Source organism: Hypanus sabinus, chromosome 5, assembly GCF_030144855.1.
Source record: "Hypanus sabinus isolate sHypSab1 chromosome 5, sHypSab1.hap1, whole genome shotgun sequence".
NCBI lineage: Eukaryota > Metazoa > Chordata > Chondrichthyes > Myliobatiformes > Dasyatidae > Hypanus > Hypanus sabinus.
The window spans coordinates 184230253-184256025 of NC_082710.1; the positions used below are offsets into that span (position 1 = coordinate 184230253).

A 25773-nucleotide genomic window follows, 5' to 3' on the forward strand; every position below is an offset into this window, starting at 1 on the left:
TCCGGCTCTGAACAGTCACTACCCCTCAGGACAGTCACTACCCCTCAGAACAGTCACTACCCCTCAGGAACAGTCACTACCCCTCAGCTGTCCGGCTCTGAACAGTCACTACCCCTCTGAACAGTCACTACCCCTCAGAAACAGTCACTACCCCTCAGAACAGTCACTACCCCTCAGAACAGTCACTACCCCTCAGCTGTCCGGCTCTGAACAGTCACTACCCCTCTGAACAGTCACTACCCCTCAGGAACAGTCACTACCCCTCAGGAACAGTCACTACCCCTCAGCTGTCCGGCTCTGAACAGTCACTACCCCTCTGAACAGTCACTACCCCTCAGGACAGTCACTACCCCTCTGAACAGTCACTACCCCTCAGCTGTCCGGTTCTGAACAGTCACTACCCCTCAGAACAGTCACTACCCCTCTGAACTGTCACTACCCCTCTGAACTGTCACTACCCCTCTGAACGGTCACTACCCCTCAGCTGTCCGGCTCTGAACAGTCACTACCCCTCAGAACAGTCACTACCCCTCTGAACTGTCACTACCCCTCTGAACAGTCACTACCCCTCAGCTGTCCGGCTCTGGACAGTCACTACCCCTCAGAATAGTCACTACCCCTCAGCTGTCCGGCTCTGAACAGTCACTACCCCTCTGAACAGTCACTACCCCTCAGAACAGTCACTACCCCTCAGGACAGTTACTACCCCTCAGGACAGTTACTACCCCTCTGAACAGTCACTACCCCTCAGAACAGTCATTACCCCTCAGCTGTCCGGCTCTGAACAGTCACTACCCCTCAGAACAGTCACTACCCCTCAGCTGTCCGGCTCTGAACAGTCACTACCCCTCAGGAACAGTCACTACCCCTCAGAACAGTCACTACCCCTCAGAACAGTCACTACCCCTCAGCTGTCCGGCTCTGAACAGTCACTACCCCTCAGGAACAGTCACTACCCCTCAGAACAGTCACTACCCCTCAGAACAGTCACTACCCCTCAGAACAGCCACTACCCCTCAGCTGTCCGGCTCTGGACAGTCACTACCCCTCTGAACAGTCACTACCCCTCAGGAACAGTCACTACCCCTCAGCTGTCCGGCTCTGAACAGTCACTACCCCTCTGAACAGTCACTACCCCTCTGAACAGTCACTACCCCTCAGAACAGTCACTACCCCTCAGAACACTCACTACCCCTCAGGACAATCACTACCCCTCAGGACAATCACTACCCCTCAGCTGTCCGGCTCAGGAACAGTCACTACCCCTCAGAACAGTCACTACCCCTCTGAACAGTCACTACCCCTCAGAACAGTCACTACCCCTCAGAACACTCACTACCCCTCAGGACAATCACTACCCCTCAGCTGTCCGGCTCAGGAACAGTCACTACCCCTCTGAACAGTCACTACCCCTCTGAACAGTCACTACCCCTCTGAACAGTCACTACCCCTCAGGAACAGTCACTACCCCTCTGAACAGTCACTACCAATCAGCCGTCCGGCTCTGAACAGTCACTACCCCTCAGGAACAGTCACTACCCCTCAGCTGTCCGGCTCAGGAACAGTCACTACCCCTCTGAACAGTCACTACCCCTCTGAACAGTCACTACCCCTCTGAACAGTCACTACCCCTCTGAACAGCCACTACCCCTCAGCTGTCCGGCTCAGGAACAGTCACTACACCTCTGAACAGTCACTACCCCTCTGAACAGTCACTACCCCTCAGCCGTCCGGCTCTGAACAGTCACTACCCCTCTGAACAGCCACTACCCCTCAGAACAGTCACTACCCCTCTGAACAGTCACTACCCCTCAGCCGTCCGGCTCTGAACAGTCACTACCCCTCTGAACAGCCACTACCCCTCAGAACAGTCACTACCCCTCTGAACAGTCACTACCCCTCAGGACAGTCACTACCCCTCAGGAACAGTCACTACCCCTCAGCTGTCCGGCTCTGAACAGTCACTACCCCTCTGAACAGTCACTACCCCTCAGAACAGTCACTACCCCTCAGAAACAGTCACTACCCCTCAGAAACAGTCACTACCCCTCAGAACAGTCATTACCCCTCTGAACAGTCACTACCCCTCAGAAACAGTCACTACCCCTCAGAACAGTCACTACCCCTCAGAACAGTCACTACCCCTCTGAACTGTCACTACCCCTCAGCTGTCCGGCTCTGAACAGTCACTACCCCTCTGAACAGTCACTACCCCTCAGGAACAGTCACTACCCCTCAGAACAGTCACTACCCCTCAGCTGTCCGGCTCTGAACAGTCACTACCCCTCAGAACAGTCATTACCCCTCAGAACAGTGATTACCCCTCTGAACAGTCACTACCCCTCAGGAACAGTCACTACCCCTCAGAACAGTCACTACCCCTCAGCTGTCCGGCTCTGAACAGTCACTACCCCTCTGAACAGTCACTACCCCTCAGGAACAGTCACTACCCCTCAGAACAGTCACTACCCCTCAGCTGTCCGGCTCTGAACAGTCACTACCCCTCTGAACAGTCACTACCCCTCAGCTGTCCGGTTCTGAACAGTCACTACCCCTCTGAACAGCCACTACCCCTCAGGAACAGTCACTACCCCTCTGAACTGTCACTACCCCTCTGAACAGTCACTACCCCTCAGCCGTCCGGCTCTGAACACTCACTACCCCTCTGAACAGTCACTACCCCTCTGAACAGTCACTACCCCTCTGAACAGCCACTACCCCTCAGAACAGTCACTACCCCTCAGGACAGTCACTACCCCTCAGGACAGTCACTACCCCTCAGCTGTCCGGCTCTGAACAGTCACTACCCCTCAGAACAGTCACTACCCCTCTGAACAGTCACTACCCCTCAGCTGTCCGGCTCAGGAACAGTCACTACCCCTCTGAACAGTCACTACCCCTCAGCTGTCCGGCTCAGGAACAGTCACTACCCCTCAGGACAGTCACTACCCCTCAGGACAGTCACTACCCCTCAGCTGTCCGGCTCTGAACAGTCACTACCCCTCAGAACTGTCACTACCCCTCAGGACAGTCACTACCCCTCAGAACAGTCACTACCCCTCAGAACAGCCACTACCCCTCAGCTGTCCGGCTCAGGAACAGTCACTACCCCTCAGAACAGTCACTACCCCTCTGAACAGTCACTACCCCTCAGCTGTCCGGCTCTGAACAGTCACTAACCCTCTGAACAGTCACTACCCCTCTGAACAGTCACTACCCCTCAGCCGTCCGGCTCTGAACACTCACTACCCCTCTGAACAGTCACTACCCCTCTGAACAGCCACTACCCCTCAGAACAGTCACTACCCCTCAGGAACAGTCACTACCCCTCAGAACAGTCACTACCCCTCAGGACAGTCACTACCCCTCTGAACAGTCACTACCCCTCAGAACAGTCACTACCCCTCAGCTGTCCGGCTCTGAACAGTCACTACCCCTCAGAACAGTCACTACCCCTCAGAACAGTCACTACCCCTCAGCTGTCCGGCTCTGAACAGTCACTACCCCTCTGAACAGTCACTACCCCTCTGAACAGTCACTACCCCTCAGCCGTCCGGCTCTGAACACTCACTACCCCTCTGAACAGTCACTACCCCTCTGAACAGTCACTACCCCTCTGAACAGCCACTACCCCTCAGAACAGTCACTACCCCTCAGGAACAGTCACTACCCCTCAGAACAGTCACTACCCCTCAGAACAGTCACTACCCCTCAGAACAGTCACTACCCCTCAGGACAGTCACTACCCCTCTGAACAGTCACTACCCCTCAGGACAGTTACTACCCCTCAGCTGTCCGGCTCTGGACAGTCACTACCCCTCAGCTGTCCGGCTCTGAACAGTCACTACCCCTCAGAACAGTCACTACCCCTCTGAACAGTCACTACCCCTCAGAACAGTCACTACCCCTCTGAACAGTCACTACCCCTCAGAACAGTCACTACCCCTCTGAACAGTCACTACCCCTCAGAACAGTCACTACCCCTCTGAACAGTCACTACCCCTCAGCTGTCCGGCTCTGAACAGTCACTACCCCTCAGAACAGTCACTACCCCTCTGAACAGTGACTATCCCTCTGAACAGTCACTACCCCTCTGAACAGTCACTACCCCTCAGAACAGTCACTACCCCTCAGAACAGTCACTACCCCTCAGAACAGTCACTACCCCTCAGCTGTCCGGCTCTGAACAGTCACTACCCCTCAGCTGTCCGGCTCTGAACAGTCACTACCCCTCTGAACAGTCACTACCCCTCAGGAACAGTCACTACCCCTCAGAACAGTCACTACCCCTCAGAACAGTCACTACCCCTCAGCTGTCCGGCTCTGAACAGTCACTACCCCTCTGAACAGTCACTACCCCTCTGAACAGTCACTACCCCTCAGCCGTCCGGCTCTGAACACTCACTACCCCTCTGAACAGTCACTACCCCTCAGCCGTCCGGCTCTGAACACTCACTACCCCTCTGAACAGTCACTACCCCTCAGCCGTCCGGCTCTGAACACTCACTACCCCTCTGAACAGTCACTACCCCTCAGCTGTCCGGCTCTGAACAGTCACTACCCCTCTGAACAGTCACTACCCCTCAGGAACAGTCACTACCCCTCAGAACAGTCACTACCCCTCTGAACAGTCACTACCCCTCAGCTGTCCGGCTCTGAACAGTCACTACCCCTCTGAACAGTCACTACCCCTCTGAACAGTCACTACCCCTCAGGAACAGTCACTACCCCTCTGAACAGCCACTTCCCCTCAGAACAGTCACTACCCCTCTGAATTGTCACTACCCCTCTGAACAGTCACTACCCCTCTGAACAGTCACTACCCCTCTGAACAGTCACTACCCCTCAGCTGTCCGGCTCTGAACAGTCACTACCCCTCAGAACAGTCACTACCCCTCAGCTGTCCGGCTCTGAACAGTCACTACCCCTCTGAACAGTCACTACCCCTCAGCTGTCCGGCTCTGAACAGTCATTACCCCTCAGAACAGTCATTACCCCTCAGAACAGTCACTACCCCTCTGAACAGTCACTACCCCTCAGAACAGTCACTACCCCTCAGAACAGTCACTACCCCTCTGAACAGTCACTACCCCTCAGGAACAGTCACTACCCCTCAGCTGTCCGGCTCTGAACAGTCACTACCCCTCTGAACAGCCACTACCCCTCAGAACAGTCACTACCCCTCAGCTGTCCGGCTCTGAACAGTCACTACCCCTCAGGACAGTCACTACCCCTCAGAACAGCCACTACCCCTCAGCTGTCCGGCTCTGAACAGTCACTACCCCTCAGGAACAGTCACTACCCCTCAGAACAGCCACTACCCCTCAGCTGTCCGGCTCTGAACAGTCACTACCCCTCTGAACAGTCACTACCCCTCTGAACAGTCACTACCCCTCAGAACAGTCACTACCCCTCTGAACAGTCACTACCCCTCAGAACAGTCACTACCCCTCAGCTGTCCGGCTCTGAACAGTCACTACCCCTCAGAACAGTCACTACCCCTCAGAACAGTCACTACCCCTCAGCTGTCCGGCTCTGAACAGTCACTACCCCTCTGAACAGTCACTACCCCTCAGAACAGCCACTACCCCTCTGAACAGTCACTACCCCTCAGCTGTCCGGCTCTGAACAGTCACTACCCCTCAGAACAGTCATTACCCCTCAGCTGTCCGGCTCTGAACAGTCACTACCCCTCAGCTGTCCGGCTCTGAACAGTCACTACCCCTCTGAACAGTCACTACCCCTCAGCTGTCCGGCTCTGAACAGTCACTACCCCTCTGAACAGTCACTACCCCTCTGAACAGTCACTACCCCTCAGCTGTCCGGCTCTGAACAGTCACTACCCCTCTGAACAGTCACTACCCCTCAGCTGTCCGGCTCTGAACAGTCACTACCCCTCAGAACAGCCACTACCCCTCTGAACAGTCATTACCCCTCAGCTGTCCGGCTCTGAACAGTCACTACCCCTCTGAACAGTCACTACCCCTCAGCTGTCCGGCTCTGAACAGTCACTACCCCTCAGAACAGTCACTACCCCTCTGAACAGTCACTACCCCTCAGAACAGTCACTACCCCTCAGAACAGCCACTACCCCTCTGGACAATCACTACCCCTCAGGACAGTCACTACCCCTCTGAACAGTCACTACCCCTCAGAACAGTCACTACCCCTCAGAACAGTCACTACCCCTCAGAACAGCCACTACCCCTCTGGACAATCACTACCCCTCAGCTGTCCGGCTCTGAACAGTCACTACCCCTCAGAACAGTCACTACCCCTCTGAACAGTCACTACCCCTCAGGACAGTCACTACCCCTCTGAACAGTCACTACCCCTCTGAACAGTCACTAACCCTCAGCTGTCCGGCTCTGAACAGTCACTACCCCTCTGAACAGTCACTACCCCTCAGAAACAGTCACTACCCCTCTGAACAGTCACTACCCCTCTGAACAGCCACTACCCCTCAGCTGTCCGGCTCTGAACAGTCACTACCCCTCAGAACAGTCACTACCCCTCAGAACAGTCACTACCCCTCAGAACAGTCACTACCCCTCTGAACAGCCACTACCCCTCAGCTGTCCGGCTCTGAACAGTCACTACCCCTCAGAACAGTCACTACCCCTCTGAACAGCCACTACCCCTCAGCTGTCCGGCTCTGAACAGTCACTACCCCTCTGAACAGTCACTACCCCTCAGAACAGTCACTACCCCTCAGGACAGTCACTACCCCTCTGAACAGCCACTACCCCTCAGCTGTCCGGCTCAGGAACAGTCACTACCCCTCAGCCGTCCGGCTCGGAACAGTCACTACCCCTCTGAACAGCCACTACCCCTCAGAACAGTCACTACCCCTCAGAACAGTCACTACCCCTCAGCTGTCCGGCTCTGAACAGTCACTACCCCTCTGAACAGTCACTACCCCTCAGAAACAGTCACTACCCCTCTGAACAGTCACTACCCCTCAGCTGTCCGGCTCTGAACAGTCACTACCCCTCAGGACAGTCACTACCCCTCAGAACAGTCACTACCCCTCAGGAACAGTCACTACCCCTCAGCTGTCCGGCTCTGAACAGTCACTACCCCTCTGAACAGTCACTACCCCTCAGAAACAGTCACTACCCCTCAGAACAGTCACTACCCCTCAGAACAGTCACTACCCCTCAGCTGTCCGGCTCTGAACAGTCACTACCCCTCTGAACAGTCACTACCCCTCAGGAACAGTCACTACCCCTCAGGAACAGTCACTACCCCTCAGCTGTCCGGCTCTGAACAGTCACTACCCCTCTGAACAGTCACTACCCCTCAGGACAGTCACTACCCCTCTGAACAGTCACTACCCCTCAGCTGTCCGGTTCTGAACAGTCACTACCCCTCAGAACAGTCACTACCCCTCTGAACTGTCACTACCCCTCTGAACTGTCACTACCCCTCTGAACGGTCACTACCCCTCAGCTGTCCGGCTCTGAACAGTCACTACCCCTCAGAACAGTCACTACCCCTCTGAACTGTCACTACCCCTCTGAACAGTCACTACCCCTCAGCTGTCCGGCTCTGGACAGTCACTACCCCTCAGAATAGTCACTACCCCTCAGCTGTCCGGCTCTGAACAGTCACTACCCCTCTGAACAGTCACTACCCCTCAGAACAGTCACTACCCCTCAGGACAGTTACTACCCCTCAGGACAGTTACTACCCCTCTGAACAGTCACTACCCCTCAGAACAGTCATTACCCCTCAGCTGTCCGGCTCTGAACAGTCACTACCCCTCAGAACAGTCACTACCCCTCAGCTGTCCGGCTCTGAACAGTCACTACCCCTCAGGAACAGTCACTACCCCTCAGAACAGTCACTACCCCTCAGAACAGTCACTACCCCTCAGCTGTCCGGCTCTGAACAGTCACTACCCCTCAGGAACAGTCACTACCCCTCAGAACAGTCACTACCCCTCAGAACAGTCACTACCCCTCAGAACAGCCACTACCCCTCAGCTGTCCGGCTCTGGACAGTCACTACCCCTCTGAACAGTCACTACCCCTCAGGAACAGTCACTACCCCTCAGCTGTCCGGCTCTGAACAGTCACTACCCCTCTGAACAGTCACTACCCCTCTGAACAGTCACTACCCCTCAGAACAGTCACTACCCCTCAGAACACTCACTACCCCTCAGGACAATCACTACCCCTCAGGACAATCACTACCCCTCAGCTGTCCGGCTCAGGAACAGTCACTACCCCTCAGAACAGTCACTACCCCTCTGAACAGTCACTACCCCTCTGAACAGTCACTACCCCTCAGAACAGTCACTACCCCTCAGAACACTCACTACCCCTCAGGACAATCACTACCCCTCAGCTGTCCGGCTCAGGAACAGTCACTACCCCTCTGAACAGTCACTACCCCTCTGAACAGTCACTACCCCTCTGAACAGTCACTACCCCTCAGGAACAGTCACTACCCCTCTGAACAGTCACTACCAATCAGCCGTCCGGCTCTGAACAGTCACTACCCCTCAGGAACAGTCACTACCCCTCAGCTGTCCGGCTCAGGAACAGTCACTACCCCTCTGAACAGTCACTACCCCTCTGAACAGTCACTACCCCTCTGAACAGTCACTACCCCTCTGAACAGCCACTACCCCTCAGCTGTCCGGCTCAGGAACAGTCACTACACCTCTGAACAGTCACTACCCCTCTGAACAGTCACTACCCCTCAGCCGTCCGGCTCTGAACAGTCACTACCCCTCTGAACAGCCACTACCCCTCAGAACAGTCACTACCCCTCTGAACAGTCACTACCCCTCAGCCGTCCGGCTCTGAACAGTCACTACCCCTCTGAACAGCCACTACCCCTCAGAACAGTCACTACCCCTCTGAACAGTCACTACCCCTCAGGACAGTCACTACCCCTCAGGAACAGTCACTACCCCTCAGCTGTCCGGCTCTGAACAGTCACTACCCCTCTGAACAGTCACTACCCCTCAGAACAGTCACTACCCCTCAGAAACAGTCACTACCCCTCAGAAACAGTCACTACCCCTCAGAACAGTCATTACCCCTCTGAACAGTCACTACCCCTCAGAAACAGTCACTACCCCTCAGAACAGTCACTACCCCTCAGAACAGTCACTACCCCTCTGAACTGTCACTACCCCTCAGCTGTCCGGCTCTGAACAGTCACTACCCCTCTGAACAGTCACTACCCCTCAGGAACAGTCACTACCCCTCAGAACAGTCACTACCCCTCAGCTGTCCGGCTCTGAACAGTCACTACCCCTCAGAACAGTCATTACCCCTCAGAACAGTGATTACCCCTCTGAACAGTCACTACCCCTCAGGAACAGTCACTACCCCTCAGAACAGTCACTACCCCTCAGCTGTCCGGCTCTGAACAGTCACTACCCCTCAGAACAGTCATTACCCCTCAGAACAGTGATTACCCCTCAGAACAGTCACTACCCCTCAGGAACAGTCACTACCCCTCAGAACAGTCACTACCCCTCAGCTGTCCGGCTCTGAACAGTCACTACCGCTCTGAACAGTCACTACCCCTCAGAACAGTCACTACCCCTCTGAACAGTCACTACCCCTCAGAAACAGTCACTACCCCTCAGAAACAGTCACTACCCCTCAGAAACAGTCACTACCCCTCAGAACAGTCATTACCCCTCTGAACAGTCACTACCCCTCAGAAACAGTCACTACCCCTCAGAACAGTCACTACCCCTCAGAACAGTCACTACCCCTCTGAACTGTCACTACCCCTCAGCTGTCCGGCTCAGGAACAGTCACTACCCCTCAGGAACAGTCACTACCCCTCAGAACAGTCACTACCCCTCTGAACTGTCACTACCCCTCAGCTGTCCGGCTCTGAACAGTCACTACCCCTCAGAACAGTCACTACCCCTCTGAACAGTCACTACCCCTCAGCTGTCCGGCTCAGGAACAGTCACTACCCCTCAGGAACAGTCACTACCCCTCTGAACAGTCACTACCCCTCAGCTGTCCGGCTCAGGAACAGTCACTACCCCTCTGAACAGTCACTACCCCTCAGAACTGTCACTACCCCTCTGAACAGTCACTACCCCTCAGAACAGTCACTACCCCTCAGAACAGTCACTACCCCTCAGCTGTCCGGCTCAGGAACAGTCACTACCCCACAAGAACAGTCACTACCCCTCAGAACTGTCACTACCCCTCTGAACTGTCACTACCCCTCTGAACAGTCACTACCCCTCAGAACAGTCACTACCCCTCAGGAACAGTCACTACCCCTCAGAACAGTCACTACCCCTCAGCTGTCCGGCTCAGGAACAGTCACTACCCCTCAGAACAGTCACTACCCCTCTGAACAGTCACTACCCCTCAGAACAGTCACTACCCCTCAGCTGTCCGGCTCTGAACAGTCACTACCCCTCTGAACAGTCACTACCCCTCAGGAACAGTCACTACCCCTCAGAACAGTCACTACCCCTCAGCTGTCCGGCTCTGAACAGTCACTACCCCTCTGAACAGTCACTACCCCTCAGGAACAGTCACTACCCCTCAGAACAGTCACTACCCCTCTGAACAGTCACTACCCCTCAGCTGTCCGGCTCAGGAACAGTCACTACCCCTCAGGAACAGTCACTACCCCACAAGAACAGTCACTACCCCTCAGAACTGTCACTACCCCTCAGAACAGTCACTACCCCTCTGAACAGTCACTACCCCTCTGAACAGTCACTACCCCTCAGCTGTCCGGCTCTGAACAGTCACTACCCCTCAGAACAGTCACTACCCCTCTGAACTGTCACTACCCCTCAGCTGTCCGGCTCTGAACAGTCACTACCCCTCAAAACAGTCACTACCCCTCAGCTGTCCGGCTCTGAACAGTCACTACCCCTCAAAACAGTCACTACCCCTCAGCTGTCCGGCTCTGAACAGTCATTACCCCTCAGAACAGTCACTACCCCTCAGCTGTCCGGCTCTGAACAGTCACTACCCCTCAGAACAGTCACTACCCCTCAGCTGTCCGGCTCTGGACAGTCACTACCCCTCAGCTGTCCGGCTCTGAACAGTCACTACCCCTCTGAACAGTCACTACCCCTCTGAACAGTCACTACCCCTCTGAACAGTCACTACCCCTCAGCTGTCCGGCTCTGAACAGTCACTACCCCTCAGAACAGTCACTACCCCTCAGCTGTCCGGCTCTGAACAGTCACTACCCCTCTGAACAGTCACTACCCCTCAGAACAGTCACTACCCCTCTGAACAGTCACTACCCCTCAGAACAGTCACTACCCCTCAGCTGTCCGGCTCTGAACAGTCACTACCCCTCAGAACAGTCACTACCCCTCAGAACAGTCACTACCCCTCAGCTGTCCGGCTCTGAACAGTCACTACCCCTCTGAACAGTCACTACCCCTCAGAACAGCCACTACCCCTCTGAACAGTCACTACCCCTCAGCTGTCCGGCTCTGAACAGTCACTACCCCTCAGAACAGTCATTACCCCTCAGCTGTCCGGCTCTGAACAGTCACTACCCCTCAGCTGTCCGGCTCTGAACAGTCACTACCCCTCTGAACAGTCACTACCCCTCAGCTGTCCGGCTCTGAACAGTCACTACCCCTCTGAACAGTCACTACCCCTCTGAACAGTCACTACCCCTCAGCTGTCCGGCTCTGAACAGTCACTACCCCTCTGAACAGTCACTACCCCTCAGCTGTCCGGCTCTGAACAGTCACTACCCCTCAGAACAGCCACTACCCCTCTGAACAGTCATTACCCCTCAGCTGTCCGGCTCTGAACAGTCACTACCCCTCTGAACAGTCACTACCCCTCAGCTGTCCGGCTCTGAACAGTCACTACCCCTCAGAACAGTCACTACCCCTCTGAACAGTCACTACCCCTCAGAACAGTCACTACCCCTCAGAACAGCCACTACCCCTCTGGACAATCACTACCCCTCAGGACAGTCACTACCCCTCTGAACAGTCACTACCCCTCAGAACAGTCACTACCCCTCAGAACAGCCACTACCCCTCTGGACAATCACTACCCCTCAGCTGTCCGGCTCTGAACAGTCACTACCCCTCAGAACAGTCACTACCCCTCTGAACAGTCACTACCCCTCAGGACAGTCACTACCCCTCTGAACAGTCACTACCCCTCTGAACAGTCACTAACCCTCAGCTGTCCGGCTCTGAACAGTCACTACCCCTCTGAACAGTCACTACCCCTCAGAAACAGTCACTACCCCTCTGAACAGTCACTACCCCTCTGAACAGCCACTACCCCTCAGCTGTCCGGCTCTGAACAGTCACTACCCCTCAGAACAGTCACTACCCCTCAGAACAGTCACTACCCCTCTGAACAGCCACTACCCCTCAGCTGTCCGGCTCTGAACAGTCACTACCCCTCAGAACAGTCACTACCCCTCTGAACAGCCACTACCCCTCAGCTGTCCGGCTCTGAACAGTCACTACCCCTCTGAACAGCCACTACCCCTCAGCTGTCCGGCTCAGGAACAGTCACTACCCCTCAGCCGTCCGGCTCGGAACAGTCACTACCCCTCTGAACAGCCACTACCCCTCAGAACAGTCACTACCCCTCAGAACAGTCACTACCCCTCAGCTGTCCGGCTCTGAACAGTCACTACCCCTCTGAACAGTCACTACCCCTCAGAAACAGTCACTACCCCTCTGAACAGTCACTACCCCTCAGCTGTCCGGCTCTGAACAGTCACTACCCCTCAGGACAGTCACTACCCCTCAGAACAGTCACTACCCCTCAGGAACAGTCACTACCCCTCAGCTGTCCGGCTCTGAACAGTCACTACCCCTCTGAACAGTCACTACCCCTCAGAAACAGTCACTACCCCTCAGAACAGTCACTACCCCTCAGAACAGTCACTACCCCTCAGCTGTCCGGCTCTGAACAGTCACTACCCCTCTGAACAGTCACTACCCCTCAGGAACAGTCACTACCCCTCAGGAACAGTCACTACCCCTCAGCTGTCCGGCTCTGAACAGTCACTACCCCTCTGAACAGTCACTACCCCTCAGGACAGTCACTACCCCTCTGAACAGTCACTACCCCTCAGCTGTCCGGTTCTGAACAGTCACTACCCCTCAGAACAGTCACTACCCCTCTGAACTGTCACTACCCCTCTGAACTGTCACTACCCCTCTGAACGGTCACTACCCCTCAGCTGTCCGGCTCTGAACAGTCACTACCCCTCAGAACAGTCACTACCCCTCTGAACTGTCACTACCCCTCTGAACAGTCACTACCCCTCAGCTGTCCGGCTCTGGACAGTCACTACCCCTCAGAATAGTCACTACCCCTCAGCTGTCCGGCTCTGAACAGTCACTACCCCTCTGAACAGTCACTACCCCTCAGAACAGTCACTACCCCTCAGGACAGTTACTACCCCTCAGGACAGTTACTACCCCTCTGAACAGTCACTACCCCTCAGAACAGTCATTACCCCTCAGCTGTCCGGCTCTGAACAGTCACTACCCCTCAGAACAGTCACTACCCCTCAGCTGTCCGGCTCTGAACAGTCACTACCCCTCAGGAACAGTCACTACCCCTCAGAACAGTCACTACCCCTCAGAACAGTCACTACCCCTCAGCTGTCCGGCTCTGAACAGTCACTACCCCTCAGGAACAGTCACTACCCCTCAGAACAGTCACTACCCCTCAGAACAGTCACTACCCCTCAGAACAGCCACTACCCCTCAGCTGTCCGGCTCTGGACAGTCACTACCCCTCTGAACAGTCACTACCCCTCAGGAACAGTCACTACCCCTCAGCTGTCCGGCTCTGAACAGTCACTACCCCTCTGAACAGTCACTACCCCTCTGAACAGTCACTACCCCTCTGAACAGTCACTACGCCTCTGAACAGTCACTACCCCTCTGAACAGTCACTACCCCTCAGAACAGTCACTACCCCTCAGAACACTCACTACCCCTCAGGACAATCACTACCCCTCAGCTGTCCGGCTCAGGAACAGTCACTACCCCTCAGAACAGTCACTACCCCTCTGAACAGTCACTACCCCTCTGAACAGTCACTACCCCTCAGAACAGTCACTACCCCTCAGAACACTCACTACCCCTCAGGACAATCACTACCCCTCAGCTGTCCGGCTCAGGAACAGTCACTACCCCTCTGAACAGTCACTACCCCTCTGAACAGTCACTACCCCTCTGAACAGTCACTACCCCTCAGGAACAGTCACTACCCCTCTGAACAGTCACTACCAATCAGCCGTCCGGCTCTGAACAGTCACTACCCCTCAGGAACAGTCACTACCCCTCAGCTGTCCGGCTCAGGAACAGTCACTACCCCTCTGAACAGTCACTACCCCTCTGAACAGTCACTACCCCTCTGAACAGTCACTACCCCTCTGAACAGCCACTACCCCTCAGCTGTCCGGCTCAGGAACAGTCACTACCCCTCTGAACAGTCACTACCCCTCTGAACAGTCACTACCCCTCAGCCGTCCGGCTCTGAACAGTCACTACCCCTCTGAACAGCCACTACCCCTCAGAACAGTCACTACCCCTCTGAACAGTCACTACCCCTCAGCCGTCCGGCTCTGAACAGTCACTACCCCTCTGAACAGCCACTACCCCTCAGAACAGTCACTACCCCTCTGAACAGTCACTACCCCTCAGGACAGTCACTACCCCTCAGGAACAGTCACTACCCCTCAGCTGTCCGGCTCTGAACAGTCACTACCCCTCTGAACAGTCACTACCCCTCAGAACAGTCACTACCCCTCAGAAACAGTCACTACCCCTCAGAAACAGTCACTACCCCTCAGAACAGTCATTACCCCTCTGAACAGTCACTACCCCTCAGAAACAGTCACTACCCCTCAGAACAGTCACTACCCCTCAGAACAGTCACTACCCCTCTGAACTGTCACTACCCCTCAGCTGTCCGGCTCTGAACAGTCACTACCCCTCTGAACAGTCACTACCCCTCAGGAACAGTCACTACCCCTCAGAACAGTCACTACCCCTCAGCTGTCCGGCTCTGAACAGTCACTACCCCTCAGAACAGTCATTACCCCTCAGAACAGTGATTACCCCTCTGAACAGTCACTACCCCTCAGGAACAGTCACTACCCCTCAGAACAGTCACTACCCCTCAGCTGTCCGGCTCTGAACAGTCACTACCCCTCAGAACAGTCATTACCCCTCAGAACAGTGATTACCCCTCAGAACAGTCACTACCCCTCAGGAACAGTCACTACCCCTCAGAACAGTCACTACCCCTCAGCTGTCCGGCTCTGAACAGTCACTACCGCTCTGAACAGTCACTACCCCTCAGAACAGTCACTACCCCTCTGAACAGTCACTACCCCTCAGAAACAGTCACTACCCCTCAGAAACAGTCACTACCCCTCAGAACAGTCATTACCCCTCTGAACAGTCACTACCCCTCAGAAACAGTCACTACCCCTCAGAACAGTCACTACCCCTCAGAACAGTCACTACCCCTCTGAACTGTCACTACCCCTCAGCTGTCCGGCTCAGGAACAGTCACTACCCCTCAGGAACAGTCACTACCCCTCAGAACAGTCACTACCCCTCTGAACTGTCACTACCCCTCAGCTGTCCGGCTCTGAACAGTCACTACCCCTCAGAACAGTCACTACCCCTCTGAACAGTCACTACCCCTCAGCTGTCCGGCTCAGGAACAGTCACTACCCCTCAGGAACAGTCACTACCCCTCTGAACAGTCACTACCCCTCAGCTGTCCGGCTCAGGAACAGTCACTACCCCTCTGAACAGTCACTACCCCTCAGAACTGTCACTACCCCTCTGAACAGTCACTACCCCTCAGAACAGTCACTACCCCTCAGAACAGTCACTACCCCTCAGCTGTCCGGCTCAGGAACAGTCACTACCCCACAAGAACAGTCACTACCCCTCAGAACTGTCACTACCCCTCTGAACTGTCACTACCCCTCTGAACAGTCACTACCCCTCAGAACAGTCACTACCCCTCAGGAACAGTCACTACCCCTCAGAACAGTCACTACCCCTCAGCTGTCCGGCTCAGGAACAGTCACTACCCCTCAGAACAGTCACTACCCCTCTGAACAGTCACTACCCCTCAGAACAGTCACTACCCCTCAGCTGTCCGGCTCTGAACAGTCACTACCCCTCTGAACAGTCACTACCCCTCAGGAACAGTCACTACCCCTCAGAACAGTCACTACCCCTCAGCTGTCCGGCTCTGAACAGTCACTACCCCTCTGAACAGTCACTACCCCTCAGGAACAGTCACTACCCCTCAGGAACAGTCACTACCCCTCAGAACAGTCACTACCCCTCTGAACAGTCACTACCCCTCAGCTGTCCGGCTCAGGAACAGTCACTACCCCTCAGGAACAGTCACTACCCCACAAGAACAGTCACTACCCCTCAGAACTGTCACTACCCCTCAGAACAGTCACTACCCCTCTGAACAGTCACTACCCCTCAGCTGTCCGGCTCTGAACAGTCACTACCCCTCAGAACAGTCACTACCCCTCTGAACTGTCACTACCCCTCAGCTGTCCGGCTCTGAACAGTCACTACCCCTCAAAACAGTCACTACCCCTCAGCTGTCCGGCTCTGAACAGTCACTACCCCTCAAAACAGTCACTACCCCTCAGCTGTCCGGCTCTGAACAGTCATTACCCCTCAGAACAGTCACTACCCCTCAGCTGTCCGGCTCTGAACAGTCACTACCCCTCAGAACAGTCACTACCCCTCAGCTGTCCGGCTCTGGACAGTCACTACCCCTCAGCTGTCCGGCTCTGAACAGTCACTACCCCTCTGAACAGTCACTACCCCTCAGAACAGTCACTACCCCTCTGAACAGTCACTACCCCTCAGAACAGCCACTACCCCTCAGCTGTCCGGCTCTGAACAGTCACTACCCCTCAGAACAGTCACTACCCCTCTGAACAGCCACTACCCCTCAGCTGTCCGGCTCTGAACAGTCACTACCCCTCAGAACAGTCACTACCCCTCTGAACAGTCACTACCCCTCAGCTGTCCGGCTCTGAACAGTCACTACCCCTCAGAACAGTCACTACCCCTCAGGACAGTCACTACCCCTCAGAACAGTCATTACCCCTCAGCTGTCCGGCTCTGAACAGTCACTGCCCCTCAGAACAGTCACTGCCCCTCAGCTGTCCGGCTCTGAACAGTCACTACCCCTCAGAACAGTCACTACCCCTCAGGACAGTCACTACCCCTCAGAACAGTCATTACCCCTCTGAACAGCCACTACCCCTCAGCTGTCCGGCTCTGAACAGTCACTACCCCTCTGAACAGTCACTACCCCTCAGGACAGTCACTACCCCTCAGCCGTCCGGCTCTGAACAGTCACTACCCCTCAGAACAGTCACTACCCCTCTGAACAGTCACTACCCCTCTGAACAGTCACTACCCCTCTGAACAGCCACTACCCCTCAGAACAGTCACTACCCCTCAGCTGTCCGGCTCTGAACAGTCACTACCCCTCTGAACAGTCACTACCCCTCAGAACAGTCACTACCCCTCAGGACAGTCACTACCCCTCTGAACAGTCACTACCCCTCTGAACAGTCACTACCCCTCAGCTGTCCGGCTCTGAACAGTCACTACCCCTCTGAACAGTCACTACCCCTCAGAACAGTCACTACCCCTCAGGACAGTCACTACCCCTCTGAACAGTCACTACCCCTCTGAACAGTCACTACCCCTCAGGACAGTCACTACCCCTCTGAACAGTCACTACCCCTCAGCTGTCCGGCTCTGAACAGTCACTACCCCTCAGGAACAGTCACTACCCCTCAGCTGTCCGGCTCTGAACAGTCACTACCCCTCTGAACAGTCACTACCCCTCAGAACAGTCACTACCCCTCAGCTGTCCGGCTCTGAACAGTCACTACCCCTCAGCTGTCCGGTTCTGAACAGTCACTACCCCTCAGAACAGTCACTACCCCTCTGAACAGTCACTACCCCTCTGAACTGTCACTACCCCTCTGAACAGTCACTACCCCTCAGCTGTCCGGCTCTGAACAGTCACTACCCCTCAGGAACAGTCACTACCCCTCAGAAACAGTCACTACCCCTCAGAACAGTCACTACCCCTCAGAACAGTCACTACCCCTCAGCTGTCCGGCTCTGAACAGTCACTACCCCTCTGAACAGTCACTACCCCTCTGAACAGTCACTACCCCTCAGCCGTCCGGCTCAGAACAGTCACTACCCCTCAGCCGTCCGGCTCAGGAACAGTCACTACCCCTCAGAACAGTCACTACCCCTCAGCTGTCCGGCTCTGAACAGTCACTACCCCTCTGAACAGTCACTACCCCTCTGAACAGTCACTACCCCTCAGAAACAGTCACTACCCCTCAGAACAGTCACTACCCCTCAGAACAGTCACTACCCCTCAGCTGTCCGGCTCTGAACAGTCACTACCCCTCTGAACAGTCACTACCCCTCAGGAACAGTCACTACCCCTCAGCTGTCCGGCTCTGAACAGTCACTACCCCTCAGGACAGTCACTACCCCTCAGCTGTCCGGCTCTGAACAGTCACTACCCCTCAGAACAGTCACTACCCCTCAGAACCGTCACTACCCCTCTGAACAGTCACTACCCCTCAGAACAGTCACTACCCCTCAGAACAGTCACTACCCCTCTGAACAGTCACTACCCCTCAGAACAGTCACTACCCCTCTGAACAGTCACTACCCCTCAGAACAGTCACTACCCCTCTGAACAGCCACTACCCCTCAGAACAGTCACTACCCCTCAGCTGTCCGGCTCTGAACAGTCACTACCCCTCAGAACAGTCACTACCCCTCTGAACAGTCACTAACCCTCTGAACAGTCACTACCCCTCAGCTGTCCGGCTCTGAACAGTCACTACCCCTCAGAACAGTCATTACCCCTCAGCTGTCCGGCTCTGAACAGTCACTACCCCTCAGAACAGTCATTACCCCTCAGCTGTCCGGCTCTGAACAGTCACTACCCCTCAGAACAGTCATTACCCCTCAGCTGTCCGGCTCTGAACAGTCACTGCCCCTCAGAACAGTCACTACCCCTCAGCTGTCCGGCTCTGGACAGTCACTACCCCTCTGAACAGTCACTACCCCTCTGAACTGTCACTACCCCTCTGAACTGTCACTACCCCTCTGAACAGTCACTACCCCTCAGCTGTCCGGCTCTGAACAGTCACTACCCCTCTGAACAGTCACTACCCCTCTGAACAGTCACTACCCCTCAGAAACAGTCACTACCCCTCAGAACAGTCACTACCCCTCAGAACAGTCACTACCCCTCAGCTGTCCGGCTCTGAACAGTCACTACCCCTCTGAACAGTCACTACCCCTCAGGAACAGTCACTACCCCTCAGCTGTCCGGCTCTGAACAGTCACTACCCCTCAGGAACAGTCACTACCCCTCTGAACAGTCACTACCCCTCTGAACAGTCACTACCCCTCAGCTGTCCGGCTCTGAACAGTCACTACCCCTCAGAACAGTCACTACCCCTCTGAACAGTCACTACCCCTCAGAACAGTCACTACCCCTCTGAACAGTCACTACCCCTCTGAACAGTCACTACCCCTCAGCTGTCCGGCTCTGAACAGTCACTACCCCTCAGAACAGTCACTACGCCTCAGCTGTCCGGCTCTGAACAGTCACTACCCCTCAGAACAGTCACTACCCCTCAGAACAGTCACTACCCCTCTGAACAGTCACTACCCCTCTGAACAGTCACTACCCCTCAGCTGTCCGGCTCAGGAACAGTCACTACCCCTCTGAACAGCCACTACCCCTCAGCTGTCCGGCTCAGGAACAGTCACTACCCCTCAGAACAGTCACTACCCCTCAGCTGTCCGGCTCTGAACAGTCACTACCCCTCAGAACAGTCACTACCCCTCAGAACAGTCACTACCCCTCAGGACAGTCACTACCCCTCAGCTGTCCGGCTCTGAACAGTCACTACCCCTCAGAACAGTCACTACCCCTCAGCTGTCCGGCTCTGAACAGTCACTACCCCTCTGAACAGTCACTACCCCTCTGAACAGCCACTACCCCTCAGCTGTCCGGCTCTGAACAGTCACTACCCCTCAGAACAGTCACTACCCCTCTGAACAGCCACTACCCCTCAGCTGTCCGGCTCTGAACAGTCACTACCCCTCAGAACAGTCATTACCCCTCAGCTGTCCGGCTCAGGAACAGTCACTACCCCTCTGAACAGTCACTACCCCTCTGAACAGCCACTACCCCGCAGGAACAGTCACTACCCCTCAGGAACAGTCACTACCCCTCAGTTGTCCGGCTCAGAACAGTCACTACCCCTCTGAACAGCCACTACCCCTCAGGACAGTCACTACCCCTCAGTTGTCCGGCTCAGAACAGTCACTACCCCTCTGAACAGTCACTACCCCTCATGAACTGTCACTACCCCTCAGCTGTCCGGCTCTGAACCAGAGGGGATAACTTCACCTGGCCCATCACGGAACTGTTCCCACAACCCATGGACTCCCTTTCAAGGACTGTCATCTCACGTTCTCAATATTCATTTGTTTACTTGGTATTATTTTTCTTGTTCTCTCTTGTATTTCCGCACTGGTTGTTTGTGTATCCTGTTGGATACGGACTTTCATTGATCCATTGTGTTTCTTGGAATTACTGAGTATGCCAACAAGAAAATAAATCTCAGTTTCACATGGTGACACATTTGTTCTTTGATAATGAATTTACTTTGAACTTTGATCACATACTGAGGGACGCTGAAAATGTTTTCCATGTCATCCGTACAGACCAGCGCACCGAGGTGAAACGGGAAAACGATGACAGAACGCAGAAAAAGTGTTACAGTTCTGGAGGAGGTGCACAAGGACAACTGGTTGCAGGGCTCACAGTCTCAATGAGTGCAAGAAGCAGGAGTTGGGCTGAGTGGGGGGAGTCAGAACTCAGACATGTTAATCTATGTACTTTGATTGTGATCTCCCAACACAAATCTTCCCTCCTTAATTGAAAGAGTGCAGCAAAAATTGACAAGGCTGGCAATTGAGGACCTGAGTTACAGGGAAAGGGAATAGGCTTGGACTTTATTTCCTAGAGCGAAGGAGAATGATGGAGGTTTTCAGAAGTATGAGGGGTATCGACAGCGTGAGGGCAAATGGGCGCTTTCCACTGGGGTTGGGTGAGATGAGAACTAGAGGTCATAGGTTAAAGGTGAAAGGTGAACTGTTTCAGGGGAACCTGAGGGGGGACTTCTTCACTCAAACGCGGTTTTGATTTCAACATTTAAGAGAAGTTTCGATAAGTACATGGATGGGAGGGGTATGGTCCAGGTGCAGTCAATGGGACTAGGCAGATTAATAATCTGGCTTGGATGGGTGGGCCAAAGGGCCTGTTTCTGTGTTGTAGTGCTCTGGGACTCTTTGACCTTTGAAGGCCTGGAGGAAGTCAGTGAGGAGGGAGGGGGGACTCTGAAAATCGTGGCTGTGGAGATGGACCAGCCACCCACACAAACGTAGAAATGTTTGGATAGAGTGGGGAGCGGTGAAGCCTACGGGAAGATAGGTGGAGGGGCAGGTAGTGTTGTGCAGGCAGAGGGTCTTGGACAATGAGGGGAATGGGCAAAGAAGTGGCAGAAGGAATAGTGTATGCTCATGCTCTTCGTTGGAAGGAATAGAGGCATAGACTGTTTTCCAAAAGGGCAGAAAATTCAAAAATCACATGTGCAAAGGGATTTGGGAGTCCTTATGCAGAATTCCTAAAGTCAACTTGCAGGTTGAGTCAGTGGTGAGGAAGGCAAATGCAATGTTAGTATTAACTTCAAAAGGACTAGAATATAAAGACAAGGGTGTAACGTTGAGGCATTGGTTAGACAGCACTCACTGTATTGTGAGCGGCTGCGGACCCCTTATCTCAGAAAAGATGCGCTAGCACTGGAGAGGGTCCAGAAAAGTGTCACTAGAATGATCTCTGGTATAAAAGGGTTAATTTATGATGAGCATTTGATATTTCTGTGCCTGTACTTACTGGAGTCTGGAAGAATAGTGGGTGGGGGGGGGGCGGGAGGAGGAGGTTTCATGGGAAACTATTGAAAATTGAAAGTAGTTGCGGTGAAGATGGTTCTTATAGTGGGGGGAATCTAGGACCAGAGGGCACAGCTTCAGAATAGAGGGACATCCCTTTAGAACAGAAATGAAGAGGAAATTCTTTAGCCAGAGGATGTGAGTGTGTGGAATTCATGTGTGGAATCCACAGGTGGCTGTGGAGGCCAACTCATTGGGCATATTTAAAGGGGAGGTTGATAGGTTCTTGATTAATCAGGGTGTCAGTGGTTACAGGGAGAAGGCAGGAGAATGGGGTTGAGAGGGATAATAAGTCAGCCATGATGGAATGGCGAAGCAGACTCAATCTCTGCTCCTGTTTTATGGCCCCGTGGAAACACTGAAAGGCTCGAGACATTCATTGTTTCTCTCGACCTGCTCAGTGTTTCTGGTAGTTTCAGCTCCCAGTGCCTGCAGTGTCTGTTTTCCTTTTTGCATTATCAGATCCAGAACCCTCCCTTTGCCCGTCCCCAAACCTGCTTTCATCTTCCTCCCTCATCAGGGAAACAAAATACTCCATCGGGTCCAACTTGTAGACCACCTCAGTGATCCCCTGGTTCCTGTCAGAGAGGACTTCTCCTCCCAGAGATGAAGGCCAGAGGTCAGTGCAAGCGGACAGGGTAGCGCAGTAGCACAGTGGTCAGCAAAACGCTTTACACTGCCAGTGATCAGCGACCCAGGTTGGATTCCCACCTCTGATTTCCTCCGCGTGCTCGGGTTTCCTCCCACATTTCAAACAAGTATGGGCTGGGCTCAGTAAGTCGTGGGCATGCTACGTCGGCAATGGAAGTGGGTGACACTTCTGGGCTGCCAGCACACATTTGGTGGGAAACAATGCACTGCACTGCAGGTTTCGACGTACATGTGACAAATAAAGCTAATTTAATCTTATCTAATTAAAACACACAAAATGTTGGAGCCTTGTTGAAGGGTCTCGGTCTGAAGACTCGACTGTTCACCCTGTTCCGTAGATGCCGAGCCCATTTTGTGTGTGATGCTCTGGATTTCCAGTATCGCCAGAATCTCCTGTTCCTACTCTAACCTGATCTAATGTAACCAGACCTCAGAACACTCACCATCGGGCTGCAGCTTTCGTTCCCCGGGATCGAGGCACATTCAGGTGTGTCAGAGCCCAAACTGACGATCCGGTAGAGTGGCTGTCCGGAGGTAGCGAGGTATCTCATCATCGATGAGGTTAAGGAAACACGCGGAATCAGAATCAGGTTAATATCACTAACATGCTGCATGTCGTGAAATCTGTTTTGCATCAGTAGTGCTATGCAGTAATAGGAATTGTAAATTACAGAAAGTATATATATATCAAAAGTTAAATAAATAGTTCAAAAAGAGAAAGCAGTAGTAGGGAGGAAGTGTTCATGGGCTCAGTGTCCATTCAGATGGCGGAGGGGAAGAAGCTGTGCCCGAGTGTGTGTCTTCAGGCTCCTGTACCTCCTCCCTGAGGCTAGCAATGAGCAGAGGGCATGACCCAGGTGACAGGGTTCCTCAGTGACAGATGCTGCCTCTCTGAGACATCGCCATTTGAAGTTGTCCCGGACGCTGGGGAGGCCAGTGCCCCTGGTGGATCTGGCTGAGTTTTTTGCCATTCTTATGCACCGGCGGAGTTGGCAATGATGGGGGGGGGAGTTGGTTGGAACCGGCCAATGTGGTCAAGGGCCGAGATAATGGACTCAAGCGAAGAACAAACTCCCATCGATAGCTCCAGGGCGGAGGCAGGTGCAGGAGACACGTGAAGAGGGAATTACTCACTCCACCGATCAGGACCTTTCTCCAGAGGGGACCAGTTACGGGGAATGGTTGTTGACATACAGTCAGCAGCCGACTCTGAAGGGAATAACGTGTTTTTCTGCTCCTGATTGGCCACTTCGGGGTGAATATTTAAAGTGTTCAGTTATGTAAGAATCACCTTCCAACCCAGTCCATCACAGGCAAAGTGCTCCCTCACCACTAAGCACATTCAGACAGTGTTATTGCAGGAAAGCAGCATCTGTCACAAGGTCTCCACGAACCAGGCCGTGCTCTCGTCTCACTGCTGTCATCAGGCAGGAGGTACAGGAGCCTCAGGACTCACACCACCAGGTTCAGAAACAGTTATTACCCCTCAACCAGCAGGAATCCCCACCACCCAGGCCATGCTCTCGTCTCACTGCTGCCACCATCAGGCAGCAGGTACAGGAGTGTCAGGACCCACACCACCAGGTTCAGGAACGGTTATTACCCCTCAGTCAGCAGGAATCCCCACCACCCAGGCCATGCTCTCGTCTCACTGCTGCCACCATCAGGCAGCAGGTACTGGAGCCTCAGGACCCACACCACCAGGTTCAGGAACAGTTATTACCCCTCAGTCAGCAGGAATCCCCACCCAGGATGTGCTCTCGTCTCACTGCTGCCACCATCAGGCAGGAGGTTCAGGAGCCTCAGGACCCACACCACCAGGTTCAGAAGCAGTTATTACCCCTCAGTCAGCAGGAATCCCCACCACCCAGGCCATGCTCTCGTCTCACTGCTGCCACCATCAGGCAGGAGGTACAGGAGCCTCAGGACCCACACCACCAGGTTCAGAAACAGTTATTACCCCTCAGCATCAGGCTCCTAAACCAGAGAGAATAACTTCACTCACCCCATCACTGCACTGTTCCACAACCCATGGATTCACTTTTAAGGCTCTTGATATGTATTGCTAATTTATTTATTATTTCTTTTCCTTTCCTTGTCTATTTGCACAGTTTGTTGTAGTTTGCACACTGGTTGTTTCTCCATCCTGTTATGTGTGGTCTTCATCAATGCTGTTACGGGTCTTGAATTTACTGTGTATGCCTGTAAGAAATTGAATCTCAGGGTTTTATATGGAGACCTGTATGTACTTTGATAATAAACTTACCTTGCACTTACAGCATTTTTGAGTGTTTAGTTGAGTAAGAATGACCTTTCATCATGGGTGAAGCTTTCTCCATGTTGGCATGGAGTGCCACCACAAGAAAGACCCTCACTGTTGAGGCTGTGCTCTCTTCTCCCAACGAGCATCAAGAAGGTGTCATGGCCTCATCTGGCAATTCCCCATTACCTCCTTAACTGGGTCCTAAACCCCTTGCCTGATTTCCAGTTGTTCCCAGTTCAACAAGTTACACACATCAGTAACTGCAGGATAAAAACCCTGGAATCACAACAAGGAACCGCCAGCTCGTTGGTCGACTCTTGTATGAGTAAACCTCGTTTCATGGGTATTCAGGACCGGCAGTTCTGCATCATCTCCTGGATTCTCGACGTGAACCTCATCTCTGTTTGCTGTGGTGCTAACGACTCTGCCTCAGTGCCTGTGTCCTGCACCTGGGTTTGTCCCCATCCTCGTTCTTGCAACAGGAGGTGGTACAGGAACCTCAGAACCCACACTGCTTCAGGAAGTTACTTCTCTCAAAGCATCAGGCTCTTGAACCAGACAGGATAACTTCACTCACCCCAATCCTGAACTTACTCCACAACTTGCAGATCTGCTTTCAAGGACTTTCTACAACTAATGTTCTCAGCATTTTTCATTTTTTGTACAATTTGTCTTTTATTTTAGAGAAACCGTGTGGAATGGCCCTTCCAGGCCCAACGAACCACATCACCTGCAGCTCAGCTCTTTAACCTTAACCTAAACT

The 25773-nt window shown here is 53.9% G+C and overlaps 1 protein-coding gene across 1 annotated transcript in view; it reads right to left on the reverse strand.

Moving 5' to 3' along the window:
* Nucleotides 1-25773, reverse strand: part of slc44a4 (solute carrier family 44 member 4) — a 156872-nt gene that overhangs the window by 54560 nt on the left and 76539 nt on the right. Inside the window, exon 14 of the mRNA XM_059971111.1 lies at nucleotides 23191-23293. Coding sequence (XP_059827094.1) covers nucleotides 23191-23293 — 103 coding nt within the window. The remainder of the gene's footprint in view (nucleotides 1-23190; nucleotides 23294-25773) is intronic.